The sequence below is a fragment of the Balaenoptera physalus genome (genome assembly GCF_965194825.1).
Source record: "Balaenoptera physalus genome assembly, chromosome: 7".
Lineage (NCBI taxonomy): Eukaryota > Metazoa > Chordata > Mammalia > Artiodactyla > Balaenopteridae > Balaenoptera > Balaenoptera physalus.
Genome location: NC_138886.1, coordinates 121,071,045 through 121,094,637, shown reverse-complemented (window position 1 = coordinate 121,094,637; position 23,593 = coordinate 121,071,045). Strand labels below are relative to the sequence as shown.

Sequence of the window (23,593 nt, the reverse complement as noted above, 5' to 3'; positions counted from 1 at the left end):
TGATTCTGCATTATGGTGAGTTGTGTAATTATTTCATTATATACTACAATGTAATAATAATAGAAATAAAGTGCACAATAAATGTAATGGGCTTGAACCATCCCCAAACAATTCCCACCCCACTCCCCACTCTGTGGAAAAACTGTCTTCCATGAAACCGGTCCCTGGCGCCATAAAAGTTGGGGATGGCTGATTTAGAGAATTCAATATACATTTTACAACCAGCTTAGTGAGTTGATACGTTTAGCTGCTTTACATTTTTTTCCAGGCTAAAGGAATTACTGCAGGCTTTATGATCCAGAACTCGGGGTCCTCGTGCCCTTTCATTTGTGTGGTAGAGAAAACCTGGTACTGCTTCTTGAGGAGTGCATTAGCCGGCATGATTGGTGGTGCTTTGCAAGGGAATGGCCTTCTGTGTAGGCATGTGTCCTTCTGAAACCACTCAGCTGTCACAGGACGGTGTCAATTCTACCTCGTGGCTCAGCTGACTGTGCTTTTTCTCCATGGAAGGGACAAGTTTTCCAAATACCTGTCAAGCAACGCTAACTCCCAAGCACACTGTTGCTGACTACTTATGAAAAGCATCTTGAAACGATACTTGTGAGAACTGCCTGAAGGACGCAGTCTGAGTATGAACAGAGCTAGTCTGATACTCTCCACAGATCCACTCAAATGCAATCATTTTTCTGGCCTCATGCCATTAACTTCCACATGCCATATTATGAGAAAGGCTCCTATGAAATCCAAATATTGTAAAAGTTACTGAGAATGTTTTCAGGCCATAACAGGACTGTTTTATAAAATGGTGTCCAAGATTTCAATCGAATCAGGAATATACAAGTTCCAGATAATGTTTATATTTTATATATTCGTTTTGATAAAAATATTTTTTTATATATATTAAAAAAACCCATGTTTTATAGTAATAAACACAACTGACAGACATTTGCAAAGACTAAGACTTGAGTTTTTCACTGAGGTCTATGGACTTAGATTCTTGGAGTCTGACAAAGTATTTTCCCCTTTAGAGGTCTCCACATGTTACCCGAGTTTGAGGAACACTGTATAATAGTCCCCTTTTTAAAAGACTCACTGGACATTTTCCCTTTGTTTCAATACCAAAAAGAGCTGTCCTCTGAGTAACGAACATATTTTGTCTCAAGTAATTAGTTAGGTTTCCTGCTTTGCTACAAATCTCAGCACCAAATTTGTGAATTATTTTCCCAAATTGTAGAGACCCTTTGACCATGAACTTTCTGTTCCTACTTCAACTTGGCTTAATATTATATTGCTTGCACTCATTTGCCTGAGGTATTCATTTGCCTGATATGTTGACTTTCCCAAACACTTGTTTCTAACTTAATTTCAGTTTGTTCTGTGTGTGTGTGTGTGTGTGTGTATACACACACACACACACACACACACACACATATATACATTGTACTATATATAATGTAGTTAAACCTTTTCTGGGGGAACGAGATGGAATATAAATAAATCTTATGAAAATTTATACTGCCAAAATTACGCATCAACACTTTAAATCCTTGACTTTAGTCTACAAATCGTACCTTTAAAGTAATAGTATTAATTTTTGACAAATATTTTTAGAAATGAATTCTTGTTCAAAATATTCCAAATCAGTTTACAAACTAATTATACAAATTAGGCTCATTACTGCATGGTAAGTTACTTAAAAAGATCACATATCATTTATCTTGATTACCCACTTCATTCACTAAACTTGGTTGCAAGTAACTTTAAGCTTTTTCCAAAAAAATTAAATGCTCTCAGAATAGACTTGTATCAAGAAAGACAATCAAAAGAATCTGGTATATAAGCTGTCAGGGAATTTCTGAAAGAGAAGTTTCAAGATATTTTGTGTAATGGAATACCTTCATTAGAATAAGTCTGTATCTCTGCTTTGAAGACACTAAACATTTATTTGGATAAGTACGTTCTTATATTTTTTCCCCAAACTGGAATTATTTTATTGTCCTTTGACATTTTTTTTAATAAAGAAGAGCTCCCTTAAATTTTTACTGATAGGTTTCATAGCAACCACACCATAAGCACAAAACATGATCCTGTTTGTGCCTATTTCTGATAATCTGAACTACTACATAGTGAAGCACACAGGCAGCACTAACTGCTGGCTTACAAAAAGGACTGGTTTACATTCAATCTGTTCCTTGCTGCTAATGGCCTGAACTACTCCTTGGCAGTTATTCTGTTAGCTTAAGAAGAAAAGTAATGAAAATGCAGTGGGGTCTGAAGCTATAAGAGTACTTACTGGGCTTCCCTGGTGGCATAGTGGTTAAGAATCCGCCTGCCAATGCAGGGGACACGGGTTCGAGCCCTGGTCCGGGAAGATCCCATATGCCGCGGAGCAACTAAGCCCGTGCGCCACAACTACTGAGCCTGCGCTCTAGAGCCTGCGAGCCACAACTACTGGGCCCGTGTGCCACAACTACTGAGGCCTGCGTACCTAGAGCCTGTGCTCCGCAACAAGAGAAGCCACCGCAATGAGAAGCCCGAGCACCACAACGAAGAGTAGCCCCCTGCTCACCGCAACTAGAGAAAACCCGCGTGCAGCAACGAAGACCCAACGCAGCCAAAAATAAATAAATAAAATAAATAAATTAAAAAAAAAAAGTACTTACTCTACCTGAAGATTTTCTAGTTTCAATTTAACGATAACTATTAGAATTTTAACAAGACTTTTACTTCCATTAAAGCAACTCAAGAAACATTTTTTGCTGAGCTTACAGTTAATGTAAGTAAGTCTACATAACCATAAAGTTTCTCCCAAAATAAAAAGCATTCTTGAGTTGTGATTTTAGCAGACTTAATTTTTCATGAGTCAAAATGTCAAATATTTTAATAAAACCCTGGCTCTGCAATACCTGAACTGAACACCCCTCTGAACGCGAAGTCCGGGTCCTCACCAACTCATGCCTACTGCCTTACCGTCTCCATCAGGTGCTCCCGCTGCCTCTTCCACTCCGTCAGTCCTTTCACTTCAGAAACCTTCACTGGTTTCCTCCATGTGCCTTACACATTTCACAGTGTCAATCACAAAGACTAATTCTCAACAGGAAGCTCCTAATACAGTCAGTCTAACCCTAACACACAGGAATCGCTGGTTTGTTCTTTTCCCTACAAGTCACGCCCTCTACGTTTCTTTCCATTTTTCCCGGTTTGATCTCCCTTCTCTAATTCCTACTGCACTGAAAACATTTCAGAATGAGCACTTCTATGTATAGTTTTACACTTCCTTTCCTATCTATCTGTCTTATCTCCCAAGGAAACTGTACACAACACGTAAGCACAGACCGTGCCCTTCAGTGGCCACAGAAATGAAGTGCCAGGCCCACGGGGGCCTCCATAAACACTTTGAAAACCCACCACAGTGCATGAGATTGGAGGTCATGCACCATCTGATAGCAAAGGAAACAAACTCGAGGCAAAATAAATCACCTTGTGTCCTGTGACCAGCCTGTCAGAGCCGGGAGTGTAACTCTGGTCTCTAGGTCCCATGCTTAGCGCTCTTGACCAATTCAAGGGGAAAAATATTTGTAACTTTAGTAACTTTTAATAAAGTCCTAACACATTCTGAGTGATTCTATTGGTAAACATTTTCCAAATATAAAAATGGTTTACCCTCAAATCACTGTAGATGAACTCTACTTACTCTGAACAGAAGAGATTACATTTGGTTCTAGTTAGGAGAAATTTTACGTATGTGTCTAAAAATTTAATTCTGCCTCCTTAATAAAAAAGTATTCTAATTTCTAGAGCTGTCCAATAAGGAGGCTTTTTAAAAATCTCATTCAAATGTTACTTGCAAATTAAATTAAAATATTGACTTAAAAAAAACCCAATAAAGCCAATAAAAGCTTATGTCAGAATCAGTCAAAGAGAAGGACACAGTTAATTGCTTAAAAGTACGAGATATAATTCCAATATAGATTTCACCAAAATGCACGTGATATAAGCTCATCAATTTACATTTGTCATTTTATTTTTTGCACATTTATTTAAAATATAAGGATGTGAGGAAATCTTACCTTCTTGATAGGCTCCATCTGCCATAACTAAATGAAGAATCTTGGAATAAAGATGCTGATGTTCATTTCCCAAAAGATTCTGAACTACTGTTGAACAAACCTCAATATTTTCATCTTCATCTTCATGAACAGCCTATACCAAATTTCCAAATATAAATTAATATTTGAATGTTAACCTCCTCTAATTGGAGACTTAGTTTATTATTTATAATGGGTCTACTGACCAATAAAAATCACTGTCATTTCACTAGTAATTCAAACAGAGCATATTTCAAAATTAAATGTTTTAAGTGACATTTTACTCACTTTTATTTTCTCGTAAACCTCAAAGAACTTTTCGAAGCCTATTTCCTGCTCTAGGTGAAGCCTTAGTTCCTCTAAATGATTAAAGACACTGTCGTATTCACATTCACTAGTTATCTCACCATCACTGTTATCTAAAAAACATAAATAAAAAAGAAGACATTTTATGATTTAAAAGACTGAATAAAATAATTCTTACCATAATTGATTAAAATCCTGTGACACGTGAATATTGTCATTGAGATAGACTACTTGTACATTCAATATAAAGTTTCTGTCATTATAATACTTGTCATTTATATAGGTAATCAATGTACGTATATATAAATTTGTCTTAACAGGAATGTTACTTTAGAAATCTTTTCTTTTATAGACATAAACAGTAAGTCAGGTTAGAATAAAAACTTTTCCAAGAGACGTCACTGAATTTAGCTAAAAAAAAAAAAAAAAGGAAAAAGCATACCCATATGTTCTGCACTGAGGCAACCAACTCTATTTTTAAAAACCTGATATTAAACATGGGGCAAAACATGAACGAGCATACAGATGACCTAAGATGTATATCATAAAACTTGGAAGGCACTTAAAAAGTATTATAAATGCTTTATATGTTTTATGTCATGTACACGCCCAAGGTAATTTGAAAAATTCTAGTAAAAAAAAAATGAATGCAGAATCAGTCCTTTTCACATTACTTCGTCTTCTCAAATAAATCGTCATTTAAATACACAAATTTTCTATGCATCTTAGGGTCAATGATATGAACACGGAACTGTTTCCAAACCAAAAAAAAAAAAAAAGTGTCAAGGTTTTAAAAACTCTTTCAGTTTAACCCTGCTGGTTAAGCACTGTATGTGGAAGCCCTTTGTAAAGCATAAAGGGCTAAGAAAACTAAGTTACTATCTTTAATACTAGGAAAATAAGTCAAGAAGTGGAGGATAACAGGATAAAAATGCTTCAAAAAAGCATTTCCATACTTTAGTGGAAAAGAAATGGGACAACTACGTATGGAGACTTTGTGAAAAGAGAGAGTGGACGCAAGTCAGCGACGCAGAGCAGGCTTCAGCCTCACTTAAGGCTGGAAGGGGCTCGTGTCGGAGGCCAGGAAGAGACACTCTGCGTGCAGTGTGGGCCAGCACGCACCCGAGTGCCACTCCTCGTTGAGAGCGCTCCCGCTGCTGGGGCTGTCGTCCTCGTCGCCCGCGTCCGTGCCGGTGGCGGCCTGCTCCGCGTCGCTGGTCCTCAGGCCTGACCCCTCCTCCTCGCTGTAGTCCTCCCCCGGCTGCTCTCGCAGCAGCTGCTCCATGGAGGCCTGAAGCGCTTGTAAGTCTGTGTCAGCCTCTTCAAACGCACTGAGAATTAAAAATTAAATGGAGCGTTACCAAAACTTTACCTTTCTGAAACTTTACTTCAACTCAATATACATGCGCTCCTTTCTACGTAAAAGTACTCGTGGTGGGTAAAAAGAAATCTGAAAAAACACACAGTTTTTAACAAAGGAAATGAGGATTCACACATTTGATAAACAAAGCACACAACACATCTTCTGGAATACATACACCCGAAGATGACTTGTATAAAATGGTCCTGATTTGTCAGAGAGAATCATGTAACTATCAACATTATTAATTCCTTAAGTTTTGAAAGAATGTTTCAATATTGAAGAGCCAGACTACATATTTTTCTTTCATGTAGTTTTGAAGGTTCAGCAAAACCTTGGTGTGGATGTGCGACAGCTGTGCACCAGCCTCACTGCGGGGGTCTTGCCCTCCAGGCACTGCCCAGAGTATTAATTCTACTTTCGTGCAATTACAGATGCTGAAATGAACTGATTTATGCAAGTAATATCTTACATTCGTATAATACCTTAGTTATTAAAGCTGTTTATCCTATTTAAATTTTATCCATACAAAACTCACTTTAGAAACAGGGAAACTATGGATCAAGGTGCTCAAGTGACTTGTCAAGGCCACATGGTCAATAAATGACAAAAACGAGACTGAGATTTAGGCCTTCTGACCACGTCTACAAGACCCAAGAACCACACTCAGCGGCTCCATTCCTCCGAGGAGCTGCTTCTTGCTCCCTGGGGCACGCAAATGGAAAAACTTGGAGACTAACAGTTAATTCGAGTTTTAGATACATAAAGTCCTCTGAAAGATTAGGGACCCCCAGTGAGGATTTCAATAGTGGAAAAGCGATATTAAGCAGAACACAAGGCTGATGAAGCCCTTTCTTAAAGTTTAGACTCTAACTGAATAAACAAATACTTACTGAAGAGCTAAAACATAAATATTATTATGCGAGACCTCATACAAAATTTTCATTAACAGAAAAATAATTTTTAATGTAGAAGTATCTTTATTTTGTACATATGTGTACAAACTCCTACACTTTGACTTTGCAGCAGTTAAAGAAAAGCAAACATCATCTAATTAGAATGAGAAGGACAGTGTCTAATCTTTCAGATCATCCTAGGAGCAGTTAGCTTAATATTTAATTACCAGACTTACATACCACGCACATCTGCTAGGTGCCATTGCTATGTGACTAGGCATTAACCGGTTGGTAAAATCTTCCTGGAGAGGAATTAGTTTCCACCACAGATGGTATTAAAGCTAGTGGGCTGCTAACTATGCCAGTGTCAGAAAAGTGTAAGAGGATTAATATCTTTTACGAAGTGAGCACTCAAAAAATTGACTCAGATACTTTAAACCCTGGTCCTGAATTTTCTTTTTAGTAGGTTTTCTTATTATATGATCATAAGCAAGGTTTGGATCAAAAAAATGCATATTTTCCAAAGAAAAATGTCAAGTGAAATTTCCCTATATGCATATGGAGTAACTTACTTGAAAAAAACTTAGTTTTCAAATTTAAAAAATAACATTAAAAGCTTCTAACTTAAATTTTAAAATAAAATTCTGTCATCAACTCGTTATTAAAAGAATATAAGCCACAAATAAGCTATATTCACTCAGATAAAAACTGATGACTTATAAAAACTTTGAGGAAAAAAAACTGTTACCAAGGATTTTGTCAACCACAGAGGTGCTGAAGTGTTGTCCTGTTATCCAACAGGCTTAATAAAAATACAACATAAAGTGCTTAATGACTACAGCCAAGCAGAAGAAGCAAGGATAAAAAGGTAGCTTTTCCTCCAAATTTTGAGGGCACCAGCAAAAATCTACAGAACTCTATGGGGGAAAAAAAAAGTCAACCTTTATTTTATTTATTTTTTTGGCCACGCTGCGTGGCTTATGGGATCTTAGTTCCCCAACCAGGCGTTGAACCCGGGTCCTCGGCAGTGAGAGCATGGAGTGTTAACCACTGGACAGACAGAGAATTCAAAAGTCAACCTTTGAAAGATAAAGTTTGGCTAGAAATTTAAAAAGAAAGGGCAAGCCTTAAGAAAAACAAAAACAGAAAATAAAATGCACCAGATGCAGTGCCCAGCTCAAGAATTAGAGGGAGAAAAATCATGAGACTGATATCATGCTTTCAATTAGATCAAAACACACATTGTTTCTATTGAAAGGCAGAGGTAAAAAGGAGAAACTTAAATTCAAACAAATCAAAAGATAAATCATAAAAATTATAGCATTTTGCAACCTATTTTCCTGGTGACTTGAATACACTTCTTGAACACTCTGGTTTTATTTCCCCAAAAAGTCTGTAACATTTGTCGGATGGGCTGAGAAGGCCGACTGGTATCAAGGAAGGTGAAGGGGTGTTACTGTCTAAGGAGCTGCCAGTTACCAGCTCTTCCAGGAGTGTTGGTTAAATTTTCCTCTGGGATTCTAGATTCCTCAGGCATTAATAAGAAGGGAATTTTGTGACAGCAGTTAAGTGCAGAACTCACATGTGAGCATGTGCGCGCACACACACACACACACTATTCCACCTGCTAACTCCGCACTGCCATGGTTTTGAAATCACAGCCGGCAGGAGACAGATGTGGACGGAGCTTTCTGGCGTCTTCCTGGGGCAGAGTAGAGTAGTGAGTCCTTCAGGTTCCCAGTGCAGTCCCTGCACCGTGAGGCATCACACTACCAAACAGTCATTACCCTGCTGAGGCTCACTCAGTTCAGCACCAGCCACACCAAGCGTTGTGATAGGTGCTCAGTGGCCAGTAAGACAGAGAGCACAATGGTGACCCTGTCCTTACATTCCTCAAGTGGCATTAAGTTACAGTATTTAGAGGCAGACACACATATCAAAGTTTACTTCACTGTACTTTAAATACATTGTAAAAAGTTAAAGGAGTAGTGCAAGGTCAGCTACAGATCATGTTTAAAAACTGTGGGTGAGTCTCCATCTCCACAACATGTGTAAATTCAGAAATCCTGTTAGTGTCGGTATCTACGAATGTCACCATGCTCACATGTCCTCAGAGTCGGAAGGTCCTTCCTTCACATGCTCATCTTCCATTTCATCCAGTTCAAGATTGTCCTGACGTCCATCTCCGACAATGGGGATATCCATCAGTGTTCTGAACAGCTTGGAGAGGTCTGGAAGTGAACATGTCCTCAACATCTATAAAAAGGCAACCGATATCTTATTAGGAGTGAGACAGTGAGCAGATTAAAACGAGAGAAAAAATTAGAAAATTGGAGCTAATAATAATTTTGTTATTTATATATACACATCGATCATCCATTTAAACCTAGAAGCTTCAGGGGCGACTTGCCTAAGCTGAGAACCTACTTCTCTTGAACTTCAGCTCAGTATTTTTTCAGTGATGAAAGTAAGCTTGCGAGTTCTGCTTGGGTTTCAATGTGAAGTGGACTTGAAAAGGTAGGGAGGGTGTTTATCTGGGGTGTGCACATGGAGGCAGCTGGAGCTGGGTCAGGCCCTGCCACCCCTCGGCCACGGCACCCTTCCTGAGTCTTCTTCTCACTTCCCGATGTCCAACGCACTCCGGGTATTTTTGCCCAAGCTTGGCTAAGCAGCACCCCACACAACTGGTGGCCCTTAGTGTCCCTTTGCCCTAGCAGATGCTGGGTGGCCAACAGCTTAGAGCGGGGCCTCCAGTTAGTGCAAAGAAGAGCCCCCTGGGGCCTCCCTGAGCAGCGGCCTGCGAGCAGCGAGCGCCTTTCCCACCAGAGAGGACGGCTGGGAAGATAGGCACCTCCAAGTTCACACTGACAGCACCTGGAGCGGCAGGGTGAGGAAGAGCCCAGCACACCGAGATGAGACAGCACAACACGGCGGAGGTGCTTGGAACGTGAACCGCATTGGACAAGATCAGGATAACAGGGACAGCCTCTGTCCAGCACCCTTTCCACAGTCGGAATGTGACGGACAGACAGGGGTACGGCACACACATCTACAGAAGTCAGTCTCAGGGCTGGTCAACCCTAAAGGGATCGGTAAGATCTGAAACGTGACTCCTAAGGCCCTGATAAGAACCCAGCACCAGATGGGAGACTGTGCAGAAGACACAGTGTTTAGCATATTAATGAAAATGTATATACTTGGCCAATTTTATTGGTACAATCTGTTTTTGAGAATAAAAAGGAATAGACTTCTATTATTTGAACGTAATTTACATATCACAGCACTCAAGAGAAAAAAAATGGTGATGCACTACAAGATGGTGCAGATACACTGCCTGGTTAAAGCATTTAACAATGGTACTGTCAGCAGAATTTACGCTTGATTTGTTTGTTATCTGAATGGTTTGAGCCACATATATTATAAACCCGGGGTATGCAAAATACGCAGCCACTAACAGTTTACCCAGATACATGCTAATCGATAAAAATAAATAGCATATACGCATTGTATACCTAAATACAAGGGGACTACACAAAAGGATACAATATTTTTTAGGCTGAGATAAATTTTAGCCCTGGTAAAATCATCTCAATTCTAGTTTATTCCTGTCATTAATTAAAATAAACTTCATCACCTAACATAAAATAATAGGGTTAGAAAGAAAATTCAAGTGGTCTGTACCTCTGGGAATGGGTTTACACACCCAGCAATCCAACAGTTCCCAAAGGTCCTATATTTAAAATCCTAATGTTCACAGTCTTCCCTGACAGACTGTTAAAGTTTTAGACACGATATTCATCTTCATAAGAAGAATTTTATATAAGAACACTTCCAGTTCTGTAATTCTGAGTCTACTAGATTTCTTTCATATTGTTTAAATAATATTCTATAGTTTGGACATTAATAGAAAGAAATCCTCCTGAAAATAGCTATTAATCCAGAGCATGTTGCCTCAGATCTTACTTCATTTATAGTCAGACTAATTTTTTCCAAAATTTTTTGTAGTATGATTATTTATGCAGCTAGCATTTGGTACCATTATAAATCAAACAGGAAACCAATGTTTTAGAAAACCTTAAAACATTTAAAAAATGCAGTTCCTTTAGATCTCTCACTGTTGGTTCTATTTTTTCTCAAAAATGAAGACAACCACATAAAGAATGAATGAATTTAGTAGTAGTTGCACTAACAGAACTTCACATGAAATTCTACTTAATTCTATCAACTCAGTTTTTCATCTGTAGTATTTTTAATATAAAATTATGTGTTAGTAATCCCCTGGCTATACTATAAAATAGTTTATGATGAGCACATTTGCTTAGCTTCTGCTTACTGCAATTCAACTGTAACACTACACCCTCAAAATAGCTTCTACAAATACTTGCTCACTTCAACCCATAAACAAGGTTAAAAATGGACTTAAAACATTAAAAAATTATGAACACTTACCAAAGGCAAAAATTACGGACATTTTCTAAGAATTGATATTTTAGCAAATCAAAAGAAGACATTTAAGGCACTTGTGTTATTTGTGAATTGTACATTAATATTTACTTTCCCCCACTCTGCATTTTCTATAACAAGAAAGTAAATTCTCCAGTTTTCATAGAGATCAGTCTTCCACTCTACTCCCCAAATGAGATCACTAGGTCTCATCTTTACACTATTTCATCCTGACCTATTACAAATTTACCTTCAATAATCTTCATTTATGTGTTATACTCTCAATTTTATTAAGTCACTCTGTTACAACTGCCTTATGAAAGCTGCCACTGTATTTATGGTGTTTCTTGTCAGAAACAGTGCAGCCCAGAAGACAATGTAAGTCTAGATCTAGCAGAAATACCCTTTCAAAGTGAAAGTGAAATTAAAATGTTTTTAAATAAACAAAAGCTAAAAAAAAATTTTCACCAACAGGGACACAAGAAGTGTTAGAGAAGTTCTTAAAGTCGTAGAAAAATAATACCAGATAAAAATTTGAATTCTACACAAAGGGATGAAGAATGTTGGAAATGGTTAATATGTAGATATAAAAGACTTCCTTTCTCAATTTTTACTTTCTGTGAATGATAATTGAATGTTGAAAGCAAAAACAATAGAAATGTATTGTGGAATTTATAATACATGCAGAAATAAAACACATGGCAACAATTCCACAAAGGACAGGCAAGAGCAGGGGAATGGAAATGTACTGTTGTAAGGCTCTGATGCTATTCGTGACACAGTACAATATTTGAAGGCAGACCAGGATAAACTAAAGATGTATACTGAAAACTGAGAATGACCATTGAATATTTTTTAAAGTCTACTTTATAAGCAAATAGTAGAGATTAAATAAAATACTAAAAATACTCAATTCAAAAGGGAGAATAAAAGTAAAAAAGGAATGAAAGAAATAATGAGACAAATAGAAAACAAATAGCAAAATGATAAGTTTATCAATTATATCATTTTGATAATATATTGAAAATTACACTAGATATAAATGGTCTAACCTCTTTAATTAAAAGACTGTCAGAATGGTTAAAAAGCAAGACTCAACTATATGACAACTACAAGAAGTCTATATGAAATAAGTATGATTAAAAGTAAAGGATGTAGGGACTTCCCTGGTGGCGCAGTGGTTAAGAATCCGCCTGCCAATGCAGGGGACACGGGTTTGAGCCCTGGTCTGGGAAGATCCCACATGCCGCGGAGCAACTAAGCCCGTGCACTGCAACTACTGAGCCTATGCTCTAGAGCCCATGAGCCACAACTACTGAGCCCACGTGCCACAACTACTGAAGCCTGCGTGCCTAGAGCCCATGCTCCGCAACAAGAGAAGCCACCGCAATGAGAAGCCCGTGCACCACAATGGAGAGTAGCCCCCACTCGCCACAACTAGAGAAAGCCCCTGTGCAGCAAATACCCAATGCAGCCAAAAATAAATAAATTAATTAAAAAAAAAAGTAAAGGATGTAAAAATATATACCATATAAACACTAAGCATAAGAAAGCTAGAATGGCTATGTTAAAACCAGGCAAAGTAGATTTCAGAACAAGGTGACAGGATCAGGGATAAAGTGAGTCATTTCATAATGATAAAGGGGTCAATTTATAAAGAAGACATAAATATTATTAATTTACATTCAATTGACTGGAAATGTCAACAGTGCTTTCCCAGTAATTGATAAACAAGTAGAAAGAAAAGAAAAAGGATACAGAAGACTTGAAAAACACTATTCCAGAGTGACACTTCATAACAATAAATGTATCAATTCACCCAGAAGAGAGAACAATACTAAATTCTTATTCACTCAATAACAGAGCTTCAAAATACATGGAGCAAAAGTTGACAGAACTGAAAGGAGAAATAGATAGTTATGCAAGTATAGTTAAAAATTTCAATCTTTTTTTCTCAGCAACTAATAGTTAATGTAGACCAAAAAAAATCAGTAAAAATAAAGAAAACGTGAATACCACCACTGGACTTAATTCTTGACATTTACAGAACAATTCACCCAATGACAGAAGAATCTATACTCTTTTAAGGAGATCTGTTAGTAGTAGTGGCTGCAGCAAAGGAAACCGGAGAGTGACAATGAATGCAGAGGAAAACCAGGAAAGATGGTATGCAGGATGCCTACAGATAAAATGATTATAAAAGAAGAGTGTATATCAACTCTGTTGAAAGAAGAAAAGTCAAGAAAGGTGAGAGAAAAAGGTACAGGGAACTTGATAATGTACTGGTAAGTGGTGATTTGCAAGAGCAGTTTCAGTGGAGAAGTGGGCTGACAACCACACTGGAATGTACTGGGAAGTGAGTGGCAGGGACACTGCAAAAATACAACAAAGAGAAGTGGGGTGGGAGCAGGGGAGGACATGTGCTTACGGGAAGTTTGCCATTTATGATGGGACCTGTTAGAGCAGGTGTCCTGTGGGAATGACCCACCACAGAGAAAGACGTTCATGACGCAGGCTGGAGGGCAAAAGTAAAGGAGTGACTTCTTTAAGAAGGTGAGGGAGGTTAGGATCCAAAGCTCAAGAAGGATTTCCTTTAATTAAAAAAAAGGACAAAAGTAGTATGATTTAATATTTAAAAAAAAAAAAAACTTTTAACAAAAATCTCTGTAGGAGATTAAATTATCCCATTTTAGTAAACGGATTCTATAAACGCTTATAAATAGTTTTCACCTTTTCTTCATGATTCAAAGCCACCATTATGAACACTGATTATTTACTATTTTGGCACGGTGATGAACTCTCATGATCTCAGAGATTTATGGGATAGGCAGGCATGGCTTTCTGTCCTTGCCTTAAAATCGCTATAGACTGCTTTTATTTTCCAGAGATTTTTCTTGTCCCCTCCCTCTACATGAAATCTGTCTGCTTTGCTGTGCGTAAGTCCAGAGTAAGTACTTCTACAGAACTATTAAGGCTGAACTAAGGTCATGAAAGGAAATCAAGTAATCAAATGTATTATTCAGTTAAAAGTCCATTCACTTTTATAGACAGCAGTAAGTTATTAAAAAGCTCTGGGATAAAGACAGCTATACACCTTTACTACAAAAGTAAATACATGAATTATATGGTGATACTTTTCTGCCCACCAAGGATACACTAAGTTTACACCTTTGAAAATCTGAATGCTATCAGATAAGTGAGAGAATTTAGCAGTCTCTGCATTTAAGAAAATCATAAGAAAATATTCCACAAAGTAAAAACATATCCACCTGGAAAATTAAACTGAAAATCAATTTTTCATTTAAAAAATATTTAAAAAACAGTTAAGGACGAGAATTCAGGTAATTCATTCATATGCAGAGTTAAATATATGAAAAATGTTCAACTCACTGGTAAAAACAGAAATACAAACTTTAAAGTGTTGATACCATTACTCATTCATTAAATACACAATTTTTAAGTAAATGATAATAGTTGGTGTTATTTAGAGTATGAACTCTCACATACTATTTATAGCACTATACACTGTTTCTTGAAGGAAAATCAGACATTATACAATATACCTTTTTGAATTATACTTACAGAAATTTATTTTATGGAAATAATTGTGGATATGAACAAAGATACAGACGAACGTGGTTATAACAACAACAAAAATTGAAATCTAAAGGCCCAACAATAAAAACAGATTAAAGGAAGCATGATATAGCAGAACAATGGAATTTGTTGCCATTCAGGAGGATATGAGAGAATATTTGACAATATGACAAAATACTGTTTTTGTGATAGTAATATTTGTAATAATTTTATAATATATACTAAATAGAAAAGCAGGTTACAAAAAGAGTATGCATAATATCCTATTTTATTAAAAAGTTACATATATGTAAAAATTACATATATGAAAAGTAATAAAACAAAATGATATGTGATTACTTACATTTCTAAATTTTCTATAATGTTCTAATCTCTTAATAAGAAAAAAATTGGTTACATATTTTTAAAACAGAGAGTGAGAAAAGATAAGAGGTCTGGAAAACTTTTACCAGAAAGTGCAGATGCACATCTACTAATCTTTCTAGGTACAAATTAGGCAACACGGCACTTCTATCCCTTTAAGACATAATGCTCAAGCTTAGTCTAATACTAAAAATGGAATTTGGGTTGGGAATGGGAAAGGGGACAAAATAAGAGGGTGTAAGAGGGATGTTCTGCTCAAATAAAAGTAGACCCTATGAAGAGACCCTGCACATGGAGCCAATGAGGCAGCCTTTGTCCGAGCTGTACTCCCAGTGGCAATTTCTTTTCAGTATTGGGGAGAAGATGGAGGGTTTTTCTTGTTTCTGTTTGTTTTGATGAGTGTGTTTTCATGTGTATGTGTTTGTTTTTAAGGGATTAAAACTCAATATTATAGCTTATCAAAGAAAAACAGAAAATGTGAAATGTTATCAAATGGATGACATTTTCCACTTGAGGAGCATACTTGCCTTTGGGTTGTTTGCATCAAATAGACCAGTTGAAAGTCCAATCAGCAAGGAACTCTGTTTTTTATTTCTTGGTGGTGAACCACAGTGAGGTCGAAGTGGAGAGGATTCTTCTAGTGAACAGAGGACTGACTGGACTTGAGAGGCTGCTTTCAAGTGTTTATGGAAAAATGGTTCTGGTTGCATAGATTCACCTACATCACCCTCAGAGTGTGGAGAACCAACCACCCCAGGTTCTGTGGAATAAAGGAAAGATTACATGACGAGTCTATACAGTACTCAACGTGCTAAGTGATACTGAAAACGTATACTATTTAACATGAATCATAGCAAAAACTCCATGAAAAACAAAATCAAATATATATGTGATTTTATTACCTTATAAATAATCTTTAACCAGGTATGTTTTATTTTCAGAAAGGAGATTTAACTTGTTAAATTCTTCCATTATAACAGAAGTTCAAAAATGTGACACAAATGCAAGGACATGTGAAAAAGTACTGTTTAAACACTCAATAGCTCCAGGTTATCTTTGTTCCTATAGGTTAGATATTAAAAAACTGTACTTCTTATATTTTAATTAACACTATTAGAAATAAGAAGCCCACTTATTTAATGTCCTGAGATACTGGCTTAGCTTTGGCAAGCAATTCTTTTTGTTTTGAACATTCAGTAAGGTAAGTGACCAAAAAGTTACACTGCCCACATTGCCAAACAATACAGGCTTATAAATGCGGAGTCCAGCAGCCATGAAAAAGAATGAAATTCTGCCATTTGCAGCAACGTGGACCTGGAGAAAATCATGCTTAGTGAAATAAGTCAGGCAGAGAAAGACGAATACTGTACGATATCACTTATATGTGGAATCTAAAAAATAATACAAATGAATCTATGTACAAAACAGAAACAAATTCACAGACATAGAAAACAACCTTGTGTTTACTGAAAGGGAGAGGGAGCGGGAAGGACAAATTAGGAGTATGGGGTTAACAGATACACACTACTGTGCATAAAATAGATAACCAACAAATATAGCACAGGGAACAATACCCAATGTCTTGTAATAACCTACAATGGAATCTAATCTGCAAATTAAAAAAATGAATCACTATGCTGTGCACCTGAAACTGACACAATATTGTAAATCGACTATACTTCAAAAAACATAATAAAAAAATAAATGCGGAGTCCAGTGCTCTATGCCTATTATATTTTTTAGATAATTAAGGTCAGTGGTTAGCAATGCTCTCCATTAATATATAGTCCAAATAGAACAGGTTAGTGCTAACGACCTTCCAGAAAGTAATCAGGCCAATACAGCGATGCTCACCTACATGAACTTCACTAAGGTGATCCATGCTCCTCGGGGCTCCATCTTCAGAAACTTCATTTTGCTGAATGGTGATCCTATCTTCCAACCTGCCACAAATAGAAACACCAGTTAAAAACACATGGTTTACTAGAAATAAAAACACTCTCAAATACACAAGAGTGGAACACAAGTTCACTAGAGCCCTGTGATCCCTCTTCTGAATACTCTTCTCACTTACACACGCACTGTCTCTTATAAGCACAATCCTACGTTTCAGCCGTTCAAACCTTCACCAGTCACACTCATTCACAACAACCAGGCTCAACATTCTCATCCCAGTGGTTCCCAAAGTGCGGCCCCCTAGACGTCAGCAATACATGGAGACCTGTGTGAAATGCAAATTCTCAGGACCTGCCCTAGTCCTGTGAGTCAGGAACTTTGGGGGATAAGGCTGAGACAGTTGTTTTAAAATACTGCAACGTTTGAGAACCACTTCTGTAAGCAATCAAAATGCCCCTTAATATCAGATAAGAGAAAACAATGATGATATATACTATGAAATATTATGCAGCTATTTAAAAAATGAAGTAGAGATCTGTATAACCAGATATGGAATGATAAGATATATTATTAAGTAAGCAATTTTCAGACCAATTTATATTAAATGGTGTTAGGATTTGAAAAAATGCTGGGTAGCACAGTAAAAGGAATAGAATAATATGTATAAAAACGTTTTAACCCTTAAAGGGAATGAACTGATTTATGTAAAGAAGAACTCACAATTTTTATCTCAATACATGCTGGGAACTAAATCGATGTATTCTTTTTTTAACAAAAATGTAAAAACTAGAAAAACATGTTCCAAAAGTTGCCAGTAATTTATTTCTGGGGTTTTCATTTATAAGGCAGTTTTAATTTTGCTAGTACTTTTTAGTCCATTTCAAATTTAAATAATTTTTTACTTTTTCAGTTTTAAATTTTGAGCAATTTTCTATTTTTATTTCTAAAAGTTTTGCTTTATTTTTAATCATACAAGTAATACATTTCTTCATTTGAAATATAATGTTCCTTGGTTCCTCAAAAAGTGAAACATAAAATTACCATATGCTGTGGCAATTCCACTCCTAAATATATATACTCAAAAGAACTGAATACAGGTGTGCAAACACAGAATTGTACACAATGTTCATGGCAGTACTATTCAAAAGAACCAAAAGGCAGAAGCAACTCTGGAAATGACCCACCATCATCTGCTGAATGTTGTCAACTGCTCAATGGATAAACATATAGGGTATATTCATGTAATGGAATATTATTCAGCTATAAAAAGGAATGAAGAACTGATACATCCTACAACACAGATAAGCTTTGCAAACAGTATGCTAAGTAAAAGAAGCCAGATGCAAAAAGCCACACACTGTACGGTTCCACAGGAAATGTCAAATCCAGAATAGGCAAATGCACAGAGATAGAAGCAGATCAGTGGTGCCAGGGGCTGGGGGCGGGGAACACGGGGAGTGGCTGCTTATGGGCACAGGGATTCCTTTGGGGTTGAGGGAATGTTCTGGAACCATATAGTGTCAAATTGTACACTTTAAACTGATTAAAATGATAAATTTTATGTTATATAAATTTTACCTCAATTAAAAAAAGATGATGCTTTTAGGAGTCCCCTAACCACTCAATTCCCGGTTGCCTTTACTGTTATCAGTTTTGTGTACATCTTACCATACTTTTCCCTTAAATTTACATACATATATATTCACTTAAGGATATATAATAATTTTAATAGGATTATCATAGCATTATTCTAATATATGGAAATGCTTTTTATTCAAAATAATTTTATTCTGTTAATCATTCAATATTTTGACATATTTCCATATTAATACATGGAGCTCTGTTTTATTTCAGTGCTGCGTACCCATTATGCGGTATACTGAGAAAAGAACAGTATTTTTAGCTACTTCCATACTAACGATCATTTAGACTATTTCCAATGATTTCCTATGACTCTCCTGCAATAAACATGCCTGTACAGCTTTGCATCCATGTCCAAGTCCAGCCCACCTCCTGTTTCACAGATGAAGTTGCACTGGAGCAGCCATGCTCACCTGTTCATGTGTTACCTATGGCTGCTTTTGCAGAACAAAGGCAGAATCGAACAGCTCCATCACAGACCATATGGTCTACACGGCCAAAAAAGTTTACAATCTGGCCCTTTACAGAAAACAGCTGACAATCCCTGTTACAAGCACAGCAAAGGAAGGAACTTCCAATTACTTTTTAAGAAGGAAGATAAAAAGAACACCAAAATACGACAGTGACTTCCCATGACGAAAGGGAACTACAGATGACTCTCCAGAGTACTAATGCAAAAGTGCTAAAGTGAAGCATTAGCAAACAGAAGTACATTAAAATAGCAGTACATCATGGCCAAGTAGAGTTTACTAAGGTATGCAGGATAGTTCAATATTAGGTAACCTATTAATATAATTCATTATACCAACAGATAAAGGAAAACAATTATATGAATGGTTCCATAGATACCGAAAGGTCATTTGACAAAATACACTCCTGACTTTTTTAGCCAGTAAAATATGAGTAAATACTCTGAGCTAGAAATTATAGTCATGCCTAACGAGGGTTAACATTAGAATCATTTCACTGAAATGAAGAACAAGACAAAGATAGCCCTATTTCCAATATTTAACACTGTATAAAGGTACGAAGCAATGCAACTGGAGAGAAAGAAACGAGTGTTAAAAAAAACTGGAAAGACATAAAGCCATCATTTTCATATGACATGACTGTATATCTGAAAAATACAAAAGATTCAACTGAAAATTTATCATGAACAATAGCAGATACCAATAAGATGGTAGGGTACAAAATCAATATAAAGAAATCCACAGCTTTCATATATACAACCTTCTAGTTACAAGATCTCACAGAGGAACAGGCACCATTTATAACACCAAACAAAAGATAATAAAGCTAGGAATAAGCTTACCCATAAAAGCACAAAGCCTAGATAAAGAAAACTCCCAACCTGATCAAAAAACAAGGCCTATTCTGTTCTTCTCGGACAGGAAGAACACACACAGCATGTTCACGTCCCTGCATTAATTTATGAATTTAGCATCCCGATAAAATATAAACTGATTTTTTTTATGTGAGGGAAGGTGGGCTAAATTTAATAAATTCTAAATTCAGATGAAAAATTATACAGGCAAGAAGAGCGATGAAAGTGAATAAGCCTTACATGATCTTAAAATATCTTTTACATTTTAATTAAAACAGTGTGTACCAGCACACTGAACAAAGATCAATGGAACAGGAAAATAAGGTATAAGCATGAACCCAAATAATTAAGAAAATTCAGCACATATTAAAAGTGGCATTTTAAATCTGTGCAGGAAAGGTGGGGTCTTTAATACATGGAGTTACAACTGTGTAGCCATCTGGAAGAAAAACCGAATCCATGGACACCAGGATAAATTTCAAATAGATCAAAGAGGTAAATATAAGAAGCGCCTACATGAAAGTACCAGAAGAAAAGATTAAAATACTCTTTGATAACCTTAGAGAAAACAAAGTTTCTCTGAATAATTATCAAAATCCAGGTAAACATGACAACGTAAAAACAAACAACCAAAAAACTTCTGCATGGCAAAAAAATAAAACATAAGTGACCAACGGTGAAAAAATAGTTACAATTCACATAATAACCAAGGCAAATATCTCTAATATTTAAGGAGTTCTTACCAATTTATCAGAGACCAAACAACCAAATTTTAAAAATGGGTCAAAGATGTAAACAGGGAATTCATAGAAAAGGAAATACAAATGTGACTTAAACATCTGAAAAGATGTGCTCAACTTTACTCATAAAAAGAAAGAGATAAACTAAGATCCCAAACTGAGATACTACTTTTTACCTATCAGACTGGCAAAAATCAAAAACTTTGGTAATAAAAGTTTGGCAAGTCTGTGGGGAAAACAGGAGGTTTCATACATTCTTTCGGAGTGCATAAACTAGTACAGTCCCTGGGGAGAATAATAATTGCATGTATAAAATCATACTTCTTTGTCTCTATCCTCCAGATACACAGTAGTCCCCCCTTACCGACAGAGGGATACAGTCCAGGACCCCCAGTGGATGCCTGAAACATGGACAGAACCGAACCATGTTTTCCGTTCATGCCTTTTACCCACAAATTTAATGGCTTTTCATCTTAACTAAGCACCTATCACACCCTGTAGGTGTAACGTTTACAGTTTGAGGTTCGACAGCAAAACTAGCACAGATTTCCTTTTCCATCTTCACAACTTCACAGGTAGAAGTTTCATTCTTAACATAGACCTTAGCAACCTCAGGCATACGATTTTTTTCCTTCTTTGTTAAGTCGAGAACTTTCACCTTTCACTTAAAGGAAGCATCTTGTGGCTTCTATTTGGCACATCCGAACTGCCAGCATCACTACTCTTGCGCTTTGGGGCTGTTATTAAGCAAAACAAGGGTCACATGAACACGAGCACTGGGACACCCAGACAGCAGATCTAATAGTCTAGACGGCTACTAAGTGACCGACACGCAGGTAGCACACACAGCGTGGACACGCTGAATGAAGGGATGGTTCACGTCCTGCACAGGACACATGGGGACAGCAGGATACGTCATCACACCACTCAGAACAGCACACAATTTAAAACTTATGAATGTGTATTTCTGGAGTTTTCCATTTCATATTTTCGGACTGTGGCTGATGGCAGGTAATTGAAACCATGAAGAGCGAAACCCTGTTGAATAAGGGGGAATGACTGTACTTATACACATGCAAAATACCCTTATTACTTAGGTTATCCACTACAGCATCGTTTGTAGTATCCACTGCTGTAGGAGACTAATCAGAGTTACAGTATATTCATACAATGGACTAGTACATAGCCACGAAGTAACAAAAAAAGAGGAAGCCCTCTGTGTGTCAGTATGAAGAAATTCCCAGGTTACTGACTAAAATAAAAAATGTGTACGTTATACTAACAACTGTATTTAAAAGCGAGGGAGACTGTATATTCGCTTTTGCTTCTGTTTATGTTAATATTCATTACTACTAAACATGTCTGGAAAGAGGAGAGAGTGGGAATTTGCTGGATGGGGATAGAAGTGGGAAAGAGACTTTTCACTGTTTATCTTTATACACTTGTGGATTTCTGAACCACATGAATGTAATATCTATTCCCAAATTAAACTATTTTTATAAGGTATTATAATAGGATTTAATGTAATATTGGGTTATTACACTATTTCTTTAAAAGGTATTACAAAAAGGAACCAGGTTTTGAAATGTAAGAAAGAGGTAACGTACTCAGCCTCCTTTGCTTCTTTAATCTCACTAACCCACATGTCGAGTACAGGGCATGGCAAGCCACCGTCCCTGCCTGCTCCACTTGGCTCCTGCAGAAATTCTGCTTCCAAGTCATCAGGCTCTGCACGGCAAAAACATAACAAGAAACAGGTCTCAAAGCAAAATCCATTTAGAGAAAATGGAATAAACCTCCTATAAATTATCATACCTAGTTTTAGGCTAAAGTATTAATAGTAATTACAATGAAAAATTTAATATTTTATCTATAGATCTTTAATCTTACTGTGTTGACTCTCTAGTTGTTTCTGAAATAACAGACTTTTCCTTTTGCATTTTCACTGCAATAAAAATACCCCAAAGAAATACAGTACACTGTATTTTGATTATTATAAAAAATTTTCTCTTCATTAAAATTTCAGTAATATGTAAATTGCTTTCTGGAAGGTATAAAATCTAGTTTAAAGAATAACACTATCTGTGGTTAGAAATATGGAAGGGGAGAAGATATCATTGATTAGTAACTGACGGGAAAGTTCAATCATCAAAAAAAAACAAACAAAAAACACCAAACACCCCATTACCTGGACTTTTACAATGATATTGAGAACATAATTGGAGGGCACTAAATCGATTTTCCTAGACTCTCAGACAATTAACAATCAGGGTACTACCTCTGTTTTCTGGCAGTGGCTCATTTTTCATCTGGGTGATAGTTCCTGGAAGTAAATAGTAATGAGAAACGGTTTCTGTCTTCATTTGTTAACTTTTCTTTTTCTTCTCCAGTTCTTATTTCAGCCACCATGACCACCGCTTTTTTTCCTAAAATCCAGATACTCTTTCCTTCTGTATTTTAAAAGTTTCCAATCAGTTGTCCAGTTTAGAAAGATGATTGGTATTGTACCAATCTTTAAAGTTCTTATCTTTTACTCAAATGATTTTTTGGTCATGCATACGAGGTAAGCAATTGGGGGAGGGGGATCCTTAAAAGTTTTTTTTAATGAATATTTGTTCTCTAGCACCTTAAGCCCTATCAATATGACTCATTCTACGAACTAGATTTGTCAATGTACTGCCCATAAAGTCGAAAATATTTACTATGTGACTCTCTGTAGAAGAAGTTTGCCAACTCTTGCACTAGGCTATACAGCCTCTATTTATATGCCTAACAGGGTTTTTCTTTGTTTTTTTTTAAAGAAAAGGCGTAAGGTACATGTTAACTATGATTCTAATGAATAAGACTATTTAAGTAACTATGAAGTTACTATGGTGAATTAAAGACAACCACACATGAAGCAAGGTGTCCAGCGTTCCTCTCATTTAGAGGGGACTCTG

General features: G+C 36.6%; 1 protein-coding gene across 12 annotated transcripts in view; it reads right to left on the bottom strand.

The window, feature by feature from the left end:
- The window catches only part of NEK1 (NIMA related kinase 1), a 223,059-nt gene that overhangs the window by 12,774 nt on the left and 186,692 nt on the right, over positions 1-23,593 (bottom strand). For all 12 annotated transcript variants that reach the window (XM_082468835.1, XM_082468834.1, XM_082468832.1 and 9 more), the window contains 7 exons: positions 22,262-22,382; positions 16,908-16,996; positions 15,581-15,813; positions 8,755-8,906; positions 5,517-5,725; positions 4,377-4,507; positions 4,071-4,203 (listed from right to left, as the gene is read on the bottom strand). In XM_082468835.1, the coding sequence (XP_082324961.1) occupies positions 4,071-4,203; positions 4,377-4,507; positions 5,517-5,725; positions 8,755-8,906; positions 15,581-15,813; positions 16,908-16,996; positions 22,262-22,382 (1,068 nt within the window). The remainder of the gene's footprint in view (positions 1-4,070; positions 4,204-4,376; positions 4,508-5,516; positions 5,726-8,754; positions 8,907-15,580; positions 15,814-16,907; positions 16,997-22,261; positions 22,383-23,593) is intronic.